The following is a 12,221-nucleotide window of genomic DNA, read 5'->3' as shown; positions in this document are numbered from 1 at the left end:
TGTGTGTGTGTGTGTGTGTGTAAATCCCTCTGGTCTCAGCCTCCTCCTGTTGCTTCAGGTGTTCCTCAGGGCTCTGTCCTGGGGCTCCTCCTCTTCATCTCCTTCCTCGTCCCTCTTGTTCTCTCCTGTGAACCTGGGATCCACTCTGCAGGTGACCCCCAGCCCCACCTGTCCAGTAAACCTGACCCCCCCAAACTAAACGGTGATAAACAGCCATGTACAGAGGCATTGCAGAGGTTGCTGGTTCGACTCCCAGCCCTGACCATGTGCTCAGTGACTTCGCTGCACAAAGAGAAACATACAGAGAACCAAACTAGGTCATGATTGAACTAAACAGTAAAGGGGGCAGGTATGGTCCAGGGTTTAGGTCAGGTGCCCCCTGAGGTCAGTCCTCTAGGCAGACTCTGTTCAAACCCACCCTGCAGCACATTTCCTGCAGTCTCTTCCTCTGAAATGAAGGCAGAAAAATCCTGAAATATGACGAAATAAATAAATAAACTGCAGATATTTCTGCCATCTCGCCCACCCTCAGTGGGAGGAGCAGGACGCTGCAGCTTCAGCTTCAGCTTCAGCTTCGCTGTTATTTCTGTTTCTTTTCTCACAAAGAGGAAACTCAGAGCCACGTGCTCCATCATTAGTCCACAGCTCAGACACGTCCACACCAAAGCTCTGTTTCTGCTTGTTCTTGGATTCAGCGTGCCCGGGCTGGGAGACCTGACAGATCAGGTGGTTATCGTCCTCTGACTCCCCTCAGAGACACACTGAGAGCTCCGCTTTAAAGCCCCAGTTCACCACGAGATGACCCTCAGTCTGCAACAAGCCCGAGTCTGCACCACCCCAGAGTGATCAGAGGGACGTCCCGATCCCCGCGTCTCCACCACCTCAGAGTGATCAGAGGGACGTCCTGATCCCCGAGTCTCCACCACCTCAGAGTGATCAGAGGGACGTCCTGATCCCCGAGTCTGCACCACCTCAGACTGATCAGAGGGACGTCCTGACGCCCCGAGTCTCCACCACCTCAGACTGATCACAGAGAGGTCCTGACTCCCCGAGTCTCCACCACCTCAGAGTGATCAGAGGGACGTCCTGACTCCCTGAGTCTCCACCACCTCAGAGTGATCAGAGGGACGTCCTGACTCCCTGAGTCTCCACCACCTCAGAGTGATCAGAGGGACGTCCTGACGCCGTGAGTGTGCACCACCTCAGAGTGATCAGAGGGACGTCCTGACTCCCTGAGTCTCCACCACCTCAGAGTGATCAGAGGGACGTCCTGACTCCCTGTGTCTCCACCACCTCAGAGTGATCAGAGGGACGTCCTGACGCCCTGAGTCTGCACCACCTCAGAGTGATCAGAGGGACGTCCTGACTCCCCGAGTCTCCACCACCTCAGAGTGATCAGAGGGACGTCCTGACCCCCCGAGTCTCCACCACCTCAGAGTGATCAGAGAGACGTCCTGACGCCCTGAGGAGAGGGTTATCTGAACCGCATTGTGTGTGTGTGTGTGTGTGTGTGAGTGTGCGTGGCAGATGGCAGGAGTGCCCCCGTTGGTCCTCTGCCATGTTGGTAAATCACCAGGTTATGATAGCACAGGCCATGAATCACACACACTCACACACACTCAGACACCCTTACACACACTCAGACACACACACACACACACACACACTCACACACACTCACAGTCAGCCCTGCCCGCCCCTCCTCTGCGTTATCTGACAGCAGGAGTGACTCATGTGTTCAAACCACAGGATGTCTGCGAGTCCCATCACATCCCGTCTTAAATGTTTTACCTCCAGTCACCGAGCAAACACACGCTCCCTCACACACACACGCTCCCTCACACACACACACACGCTCCCTCACAAACACACGCTCCCTCACACACACACGCTCCCTCACACACACACACGCTCCCTCACAAACACACGCTCCCTCACACACACACACGCTCCCTCACACACACACGCTCCCTCACACACACACACGCTCCCTCACAAACACACGCTCCCTCACACACACACACGCTCCCTCACACACACACACGCTCCCTCACACACACACACGCTCCCTCACACACACACTCTGCTTCCCCAGCAGGTCAAACGGAGGCTCTGACAGCTGAGTGTCTCCCTGTGTGTCTGAACCAGGAAGGGGATAAAAGAGGAGATTTCAGGCTGTGACTGCCGTCCAAACATCTTACAGCCTGAGCTCTGATAACCACAGACTGATCACAGCGTGTTGCATCATTTATCTGTATTTCTAAAGACTGAATCATCATCTGTGGTTTGATAAGCCCTGGTTATTTCCACATGAGGCGTCATTGTGCAGAACACGCCCTGTTTCACCAGCTTCCTGATGGAGGCTGAGTTAGACGTGCTGAGCAGAGACAGCGCTGAATAAAGAGCAACATTAGCTTCACACGTCAGGGTCAATCTGCTGTTCTTCATCTGGCTCAGCAGCTCCTCCAGCTCACCTGATCATCCATTTCCCCATCAACACCTGATCATCCATTTCCCCACTCCAACATCTGTTCATCCATTTCCCCATCCCAACATCTGTTCATCCATTTCCCCATCCCAACATCTGTTCATCCATTTCCCCATCCCAACACCTGATCATCCATTTCCCCATCAACACCTGTTCATCCATTTCCCCACTCCAACATCTGTTCATCCATTTCCCCATCCCAACACCTGATCATCCATTTCCCCACTCCAACACCTGATCATCCATTTCCCCATCCCAACATCTGCTGGGTGGAGGTCCCATCCTAACATCTGCTGGGTGGAGGTCCCATCCCAACATCTGCTGGGTGCAGGTCCCATCCTAACATCTGCTGGGTGGAGGTCCCATCCTAACATCTGCTGGGTGGAGGTCCCATCCTAACATCTGCTGGGTGGAGGTCGCTTTAAACCTCTCAGACTTCTCGTCACAAAGTAAATGTATTGAAATTTTTCCACAGATTAACCAATCAGTGAAACTCTGAGTTACATGTTTACAGGCTTCACCCTAACAGATGAGGCTGAGTATCCATAAACTGCACTAAAACACATTTAAATGGAGAATTATTGGTAAATTATTATATTTTTTAAATAACGAGCCTTGTAAGCCTGTTAAGCTACAGCTCTGTTTAACATGCTTCCATATTGCTCCACAGCTCTACTACCTGGATGTAAACAGTCACTGATGTCCGGTGGCGTGGACTGGTTTGTCACTCAGCACATTTACATGAAGCTTCAGAGATCAGACCATGAGCTGTCAGCATGAGATCAGACTGTTAGGATGCATGTCAACAGTTTGGTTGGACAGAGGAAGGACTGAGCACGGCTCGAGCAGCACGCCTTGATAATGTCACTGCAATCAGACAGCGTTTACATTCAGCAGGTCTCTCTGCGAAGAGGGGAACAGATGAAATGTCTGAGACCATGGCTAGTTAGTATGGAGGCCAAGTCTGAAAAATCACAGAGCTCCACCAGTTAAAGACCCGGTTAGGGTTAGCAACTTATCGTGTTCAACAGGACATCAGTACCTGACGTAGTATGGAGAATACCGAGGTGGTTAAATCCACCACAGACTGAGGTGGGGTGTCTGAGGAAGCTGTGTAACTGATGAATAATGTTCATGTACTCAAAGGTGTCGCTCCACTTCCTGTTAGCGTCCGTCAGTCACAGCTGGCAGCAGCTGGAGGAGCTGGTAACAGCTGGTGGAGCTGGCAGCAGCTGGTGGAGCTGGTAACAGCTGGTGGAGCTGGTAACAGCTGGTGGAGCTGGTAACAGCTGGTGGAGCTGGTAACAGCTGGTGGAGCTGGCAGCAGCTGGTGGAGCTGGTAACAGCTGGTGGAGCTGGTAACAGCTGGTGGAGATAGCAGCAGCTGGTGGAGCTGGTAACAGCTGGTGGAGCTGGCAGCAGCTGGAGGAGCTGGTAACAGCTGGTGGAGCTGGTGGAGCTGGCAGCAGCTGAGCTCTTCTTGTTTGTGGACATTTTCAGTTCCTCTATTCAACAAAAGTCTTTCTAGTTTTCACTTGTTGACAGTTTGAGGAGTTGGTGTTTGCGGCGTTCAGGGCGTGTCCTGTCAGGGTGGAGATCGGCGGCTGCTCCTCTGACTCAGACGAGGCGAATCCGTCACATGTTCAACAGTTTCTTTTTAAAACTGGCATTTCTAACATAAGATCACAGACCTGTCTCCAAAGGAATTTTAACCTTGAAATTCATGGTTTTGAAAAACTCTGAGCTGTTTTCAGAGTTTGACATTTTTTGATTCCTAAATTCAGGATGAAAGATCTGATCAGTTTCAGTGACTGATGTTGTAAATTATCGATCTGTTATTCTCAATAAATCAGACCTGAAACATTGAAGAGTTTTTAATGGAGGCTTGTTTTTAGGATTATCTTTAAATCTGGGATTGATTTTTATGATCTGAAACAAGGCTCCATGTCTGCACTGATACTGATGATGATAGTGACGTGTGTGTGTGTGTCGACTGTTTTCAGTAGATCCATAACCTCCAACACAACAACCCTACCAGAGTATTCAGGAGGAAGAAGATGATCACTGGACCACATGGACACTAGAGACAGACAGACAGACAGACAGACAGACAGACAGAAAGACAGAGAGAGAGACAGACAGACAGACAGACAGACAGACAGACAGACAGACAGACAGACAGACAGACAGAGAGACAGACAGACAGACAGACAGACAGACAGACAGACAGAGAGACAGACAGACAGACAGACAGACAGACAGACAGGCAGACAAACAGAGAGACAGGCAGACAGGCAGACAGACTGACAGACAGACAGCAAAGGGCACCCTGCTCCTCTAACATCAAAGCGCTCACACACACACACACACACACGCACGCACGCACGCACGCACGCACGCACGCACACACACACACACACACACACACACACACACACACACACACACACACACACACACACACACACACACACACTAACACACACACAGCTGGTTAAATCCTCCCCCGTCCAGGCCGTTACCCTCTCTCTCTCTCTCTCTCTCTCTCATGGCCCACTTCCAGGTTTAACCTCTGCTCAGTCATTAGCCCGTCAACATCAGGAGCACGCACACACACTCCTTCTAATCCAGACTGAAATAGACGCATGTTTCAGACCTTAAGATGAATCAGACTCAGATCTGTGACTCTGGTTTAAAATGCTCCATCACTGAACACAGCCCCAGTGAGAGTGAGCGAGGGCTGAAGGTGCATCGTGTCAGAGGATCAGCTTAAAGAGGGGGTATTCTGCTTTCCCCTGCTGTGAAAGGGACAGGAAGTGAAGTTCCTGAATGTTCAGACCAAATCTGTGCAGACTTTCAGATGAACTAGAAAATCCCTGAATCTTTTGAGAATAGCACGCCATCCTCAGCAGATCATTCACCGACCTTCAGAAGTGACACACACACTAAGGGAACTTCCATAATACCCATACTGAGGGCGGGCCTCAAACACCAAGGTCGGCCCACAGCTCCTCCCCTTCACTCTGACAGGCTTACAGAGGGCTGGCCAATCAGAGTGAAGGGGGTTTGTGGGGGTGGAGCCAGGTTTATGCCTGACACGCCCCCCAGGCCTGCGCAGCTTGGTGCAGACAGTTGACATCATTTCAGCGGCTGCTACCTCCAGCTGTCCTTTTTTAAAATAAACACATCAAGCACCTTCGAACATTTCAGACTCCTGCTCAGAGACGCGTGGACCAACAGGAGCTCCTCGTTTCTGGAGTTAAAAAATTCTCTGATTCCTCACAGAGATCACCGTGAAAACTGAGAGATGAACAATTCCTGACGTGACACTGAGGAAAAACTGGGCAGAGAGGAGGGACTGATGGTACAAATGTTGTAAACAGCGTTAACTACTTCTACTCTAGTTTAGTAATGTTGTAGACATGTGTTTGGGATATACTGCCCCCTGCAGTGTGGGAAGAGACGCCGTGTTAAAAGTATGAAAGTCACTCGTGTTCCCTCGTCCTGATTTACGTCACACAGAAAGTCTAACACAGCCTTAAAGAGACAGCAGCTCAAACCAAGGATTTCATGCAGAGGCTGAAATAAGAGCTTTCTAAAACACCAGGAAGAGAAACACGGGGATGTGTGACGTATGTCGTCCTCATTTCTGAGCATGTCGTGTCTTTCTTTAGCCGACCTGTTTCAAAAAACTAAAAATGGCCCAAAAACATCAACGTTACACATGACGGACGTGTTCATTTTCCATCACCCGTCATGATGACCACACCAGTCACTGATTGGAGGGTTTCAAAAGCTCAACGCCACAGACATCATCATTTTATCTCTTCCTAAACCGTGGCTCTGGTGTCATCCCTCTGTCACGTCTCAATAATCCGTACAGCCCACTTCTTCATGTCACTTCATCCATTCAGACCTCACTCTCTGTTAGGGCTGAGTACAAACCACCACACACACTACAACCCGTTTCATCCCTCTCCAGTCCCAAATCAGACAATCCTGGAATTGATTATTCCCACTCTGATAATCCACCTTAATCCCTGAAGGAGCACTGGATGCTGCCACGTCATGGTTTTACAAAAACACCTCCACAGCTGTGTGCGCACTAACACTCAGTGTAACAACAAACTGTTTCCTCCATCCGTGTCCGTAGATCTGTAGATGTACAGACGTAGATCTGTCCGTAGATCTGTAGATGTACAGACGTAGATCTGTCCGTAGATCTGTAGATGTACAGACGTAGATCTGTCCGTAGATCTGTAGATGTACAGACGTAGATCTGTCCGTAGATCTGTAGATGTACAGACGTAGATCTGTCCGTAGATCTGTAGATGTACAGACGTAGATCTGTAGATGTATAGATGTAGATCTGTCTGCTGTAAAAACCAACAGCCTGACAGACGCTCAGCGTTACTGAAAACTAACCAAGACGTGGTCATTATTTCTCCGAGTTAGCAGGTTACTGACCACAGTTTGTAAAAACAATTCACTCCATCATTTCAGCTTTTCAAACCTGCTTTATGAGTTTAAATCAAAGATCCCCCACTCACAAATAAACAAAGCATACACTACTTTCTTTTTCTGACACAGTGAACACCTGTTTCAGCATAGACCGATGTGTAGATGACAGATTCATCTGTCTCCATCCCGTCTTATAACACAAACTTGTTTGAGTTTCCTTCATTCTGATTCATGAGAAACTGACGTTATTTCCTGTCCTCACACAGAGAGTCCTGTTCTCAGCTTTCAGGAGAAAAACTGAAACGTTCAGACCGGGACACGGTGAAGGTGTGATGATTTGCCAGAAGTAAAAACACAAAGATGAAACATGGGAAGCTAACCCTTCATTACAAATAACTTGATGAGATAAGGAATTAATCATTTAAGTGTGCAAACTGAGGCTGAATGGGATGATAATATCTGAACATATGCAGCTTGTTGAAACTGAAGAGCTTCATGACTCTGTGCAATAACTCAATAACTTAATAACTCAACCCATCAGTACCTACCTTTACTGCCCAGGTAAACAGTGATCTTCTTTAACACTGATTCAAACAGTTTGGGCTTTTATATTTATGTTTCTCATATTTAAACAAATCTTTTTAGATAAAAATTAAGAATAATATTACTGTCCTTGTTGCTAATTTTATCAATTATGTTTACTTCAACATGCTGTTTGATATATATATATATATATATATATATATATATATATATATATATATATCATTTAATTTAACTTTCATATTTACACGTTTTTCTGTTTTCTGCTTCTTTCCTACATATTTTTGCTTCCAAACTGCGTAAAAAAGCAGCTCTTACATCTGTTGGTTTGTTGTGGACAGAGTGAAGTTTTTCAGACGTTTTGACAACAACAGCACAGCAAGGTGTAAAAATGACCTGAACATTTTTCAGACAGTGAGATATGACCAGGACAGTATTGTAGTGATCAGGGAGAACATGTAAAGGTGATTAAGGTGATGAAGTGGTAGTTTTTACCTTCATGTCGTTCATGATGAGCTGGAAAAGCCCTCCCAAGGCGCTGCATTCCTTCTCTATACCCGCATCCATTTTTCCACTGCCTCGGAAAAATCCTCTTTAACTTCCCAAACTTTTCACCTCCCTCCTCCTGGAAGACAAAAACTCCCAACCAACTTCTGAAATCCTCCCTCCGTGGGATCAACAGTGCCCTTTTTATTTGTTCAGCAGCAGGGAGAGTTACAACACCCAGAGGGTAAAGTCCAGCTTTTAAAAAGAGCAGCGCCGAGAGGAAAAGGAGGAAAATCCAGGTCCAGTTAGGCTCAGTCAGCCGATGCTACCCGCCGGCCAACTCGACAAAGCTCCGAGAAAACCCCACATCCTGACTAACCACTGAGCTCACTGCGTGGAAAATGTCTGAGAGGGTTTTTATAGAGAAGCTCCTCCGGTTAGAGTCCCGCGAAGAGGGAAAACACAGCTAGCCGAGCGAGCTAACAGGCTAGGTTAGCGTTAACTCCGCTAGCAACCTGTGACTGAGTGTGTGTGTGTGTGTGTGTGTGTGTGTGTGTGTGTGTGTGTGTGTGTGTGTGTGTGTGTGTGCTGCCCAAACGACAACACACACTCGGTGATCAATCAGGAAAAAGGATCGGTATCCAGAACCGAGCTCCAGTTAAATCCACAGGGTCCAGTTTTTCCGGAGCGGTTCCGCCTGGTTTCACCTCCTCTTCCCGGGAGTTCGGTCCAAAGAGCCGTTTTCCTCCGCTGCTTACTCCAACGGGAGTCCAAACTGAAGTGAATGATGCTGCCTTCACGTACTCCTCGGATGATCCGAATTCTCAGGCTGGGGGGTCCTGAAGACCTTTGTGTTCACGGGCTGCTGCACCTTTTTAAACATTTCAACACAATGTGTTTTTCAAAGAAACATTTCTTGACTACGTGACCAAAAGTCTTTCTCCAACTCCCTTTGCTTTCTGCTGGTGTCGTACGGACACTCAGGTGGACATTTTACATGTGAAACTCTTATTTCCGATTGCTCCGACAACACGTGAACGCTGCCTGAATGTAAACTGACCTCCGCCGAAAGCTCCACGCATAAACATCACTTCCGGTAAAGAGTTTCAAAATAAAACGTTGAATTACTCGAAAGTTTAACAAGTATGCTAAAATGTAAAACAGGAAGCTAATTTAAAGACAATGATTTCAGCGATAAGCACAGACAGAACCAGAGTTTCCTCATCAAATATAAAGAAAATACAATCCAGACAATTCCCGTATCGCTGGTACAAAACAGTATAAATACAGATTACAGTAAAAAAAAAAATATGACAAAAAGTAAATTATAGAGCAGTGAAATCTAATATAAAATATCTATAAAGAGTATAATGATTAAAGATATAACACGCATTTTAGTATGAGTGGTGAGACATATTTAGCTCCTTTAGTGTTGATGAAACATTTAACTGTTGTGTAAACATTTACAAAACAATACAGACACAAAGGATCCATACATGTTGGTTTGACTTAGGGTAGCTAGTTTAAGTTATCAACTAAACAAAGTTACAATAATAATATTTTTGATAACAACAACGACAACAACAATAATAATAATATAATAATAATAATAATAATAATAATAATAAAATAATAATAATAATCATAAAATAACAACAATAATAATAATAATAATAATAATAATAATAAAATAATAATAATAATCATAAAATAACAATAATAATAATAATAATAATAATAATAATAATAATAATAATAATAATGAAATGGGTGCACAATATTTTGAAAGGAAAATTTCTTAACTGATTAATTTAATTTGGCTATTTTTATAAGTTCAGCATTTAACTTTGAAATAGTTTAAAGTGACATATATTTCAGGAACACTGACCCCAGGAAAGATTTTTTATTTAACATAGCTTACTGAAATACAGCTCTGTCAGTTAACATTGCCCCAGATTTCTCCACCGTCTCTGACACAGGCCAAATGAAAAGTCCTGATCATGAGATATGATGACTAGCTGAAAACAGCTGTGTTGTTGTCGTTTCTTTGTTTCTAAATAAATTAAGCACTCGCCATGAGCCCGTCTCATTTCTGTGGTAGTATTTCTGTGAGCAGTAAAAAACTGAGCCATTTATCTTTAAGCACATTAAGTTACAGTGGATTTGTTCAAGAGCTTTTTCCCCTCTCTGTAAAACAAAAACAAGATTGTCACGTTGACGGGCAGAGAAGTGGAATGAAACTTTGGATAAATATTTCTTGTTTAAGATGAAAATTAAACATGAGAAACTAAAGGTGTGGCTATATTTATGCTGCACTCTTTGTCCAAACATACAGATGATCAAGATGTGCAAAGTCACAGGCATCACATCAGAAAAATAATTATTATAAAAGAAAGTAATCCAAATGTAAATACTAGGAACAAAAATAAATCAGACTGTTGGAGAACAAAACTAAACCCAGTGATATTATTACTGTCAGAAAATAAAATAAAAGCTTAGATTCAAACATCAAAACTGGTCTTCAGGACCTTTTTTCTTTTTGACTTGTCATGTCGAAGCTTTTATTTTTTGGACCTGTATTTCCGGTGTGTGCTGAGCTTTGTGACCTGACGGTGCTGCGTGTCGGTGAATGGATGAGGTTCGCTGGGAGTGGAGGACAGGGCAGCCCCGGGGGGCGGGGTTAGACGAGCTGAGAGGGAAATGTTTGTTTCTGACTGAAGAAGGAAATCTGGAAACATGGAAAATATCCTCAAAGTGAGCTGTGTCTGACTGACTGTATGGATAATTTTATTTCTTATAATTTAATGTCTGACTGACTGTATGGATAATTTTATTTCTTATAATTTAATGTCTGACTGACTGTATGGATAATTTTATTTCTTATAATTTTATATCTGACTATCTTTATGGATAATTTTATGTCGGACTAACTTTTTTTATTTTACTTACACATACATCCTCTGACTTAGGAACCAAACCTTCCTTTTTTATTTTTGTTTTTATTTATGTTTTGAAATATTATGATTATTCTTATTCAGCCCTCTTGTCAGTTTCATACTTTTACTTCTGTCACAGCTGCACTTCTTTATTCATCTTCACAGTCGACCCAAAGAGCTGTCTTCTTCAGACCTTTTCCCTCTGGTTGAACACACAGGTCGTCTTCGTGCTGGTGTCTTTAAATAGCTCAGAGAAATCCAGCTGTGACTGTAAACACAGATTAAACACGGCGTTTGAAATGTTTTTAACTCTTTAACTAAATTATTGTTTATCAAACACCCGGGCTCCTCACACCCACCTCACAGCTTCAATTACATAGCAACCAGCCCATAATAAACGCACACTCACAGTTCTGTGCCTGAGTGTGTGTGTGTGTGTGTGTGTGTGTGTGTGTGTGTGTGTGTGTGTGTGTGTGTGTGTGTGTGTGTGTCTTGGTGTATTCCACTGATTCACCCGGCAACAAGCTGAGTCACCGAACCAACCTCCTCCCTGCCCGTCTGATCACCATGGTGACCAACATGCTACAGTGTGTGTGTGTGTGTGTGTGTGTGTGTGTGTGTGTGTGTGTGTGTGTGTGTGCATTCTGCTGAATCACAAGTGGATTTACCAGCAGCTCAGTTTGGTGTGTGGAGACTGAGGTGTGTGTTACCTGGTCAACGGTCTGTTCAGGGACAGAATCAGAGACTCTGTGTGTGTGTGTGTGTGTGTGTGTGTGTGTGTGTGTGTGTGTGTGTGTGTATGTGTGTGTGTGTGTGTGTGTGTGTGTGTGTGTGTGTGTGTGTGTGTGTGTGTGTATGTGTGTGTGTGTGTGTGTGTGTGTGTGTGTGTGTGTGTGTATGTGTGTGTGTGTGTGTGTGTGTGTGTGTGTTTGTATTTGTTTGTATGTGTGTGTGTGTGTGTGTGTGTGTATGTGTGTGTGTGTGTGTGGGTGTGTGTGTGTGTGTGTGTGTGTGTGTGTGTGTGTGTGTGTGTGTGTGTGTGTGTGTGTGTGTGTGTGTGTGTGTGTGTGTGGCCACAGGCTGGTCAGGTTGATTGTGTGATTTCTTCCTCTACTTCCTCGTTCCTACCCTTCCTGTCTTCTCACCCCTGATTTCTTTCCTCCATGCATCAAGTGTTTTCTTCTTCCTTTCTATTCTTCATTTCTTTCCTGTTTTTGTCTTTTGTCTTCATTTATCTTCTTTTTTTCTTTTAATTCCTCTCTTTTGATCTTTCTTACTCTTGTGATCCATAACTTTACCCCTGTTAA

General features: G+C 45.0%; 1 protein-coding gene across 2 annotated transcripts in view; it reads right to left on the bottom strand.

Moving 5' to 3' along the window:
- Positions 1–8,773, bottom strand: part of mtss1 (MTSS I-BAR domain containing 1) — a 72,575-nt gene extending 63,802 nt beyond the window's left edge. For both annotated transcript variants that reach the window (XM_074666773.1, XM_074666782.1), the window contains exon 1: positions 7,988–8,773. In XM_074666773.1, the coding sequence (XP_074522874.1) occupies positions 7,988–8,059 (72 nt within the window). In that variant the 5' untranslated portion in view covers positions 8,060–8,773. The remainder of the gene's footprint in view (positions 1–7,987) is intronic.
- Between the last annotated feature and the right edge of the window lie 3,448 nt (positions 8,774–12,221).

This window comes from Halichoeres trimaculatus, unplaced genomic scaffold (assembly GCF_033239565.1).
Source record: "Halichoeres trimaculatus isolate MK-OKI-2021-1 unplaced genomic scaffold, fHalTri1.1 fHalTri1_scaffold_1, whole genome shotgun sequence".
In the NCBI taxonomy this organism is placed as follows: Eukaryota; Metazoa; Chordata; class Actinopteri; order Labriformes; family Labridae; genus Halichoeres; species Halichoeres trimaculatus.
Note: the sequence above shows the minus strand (reverse complement) of the source record. Positions and strands in the feature narration are given on the sequence as shown.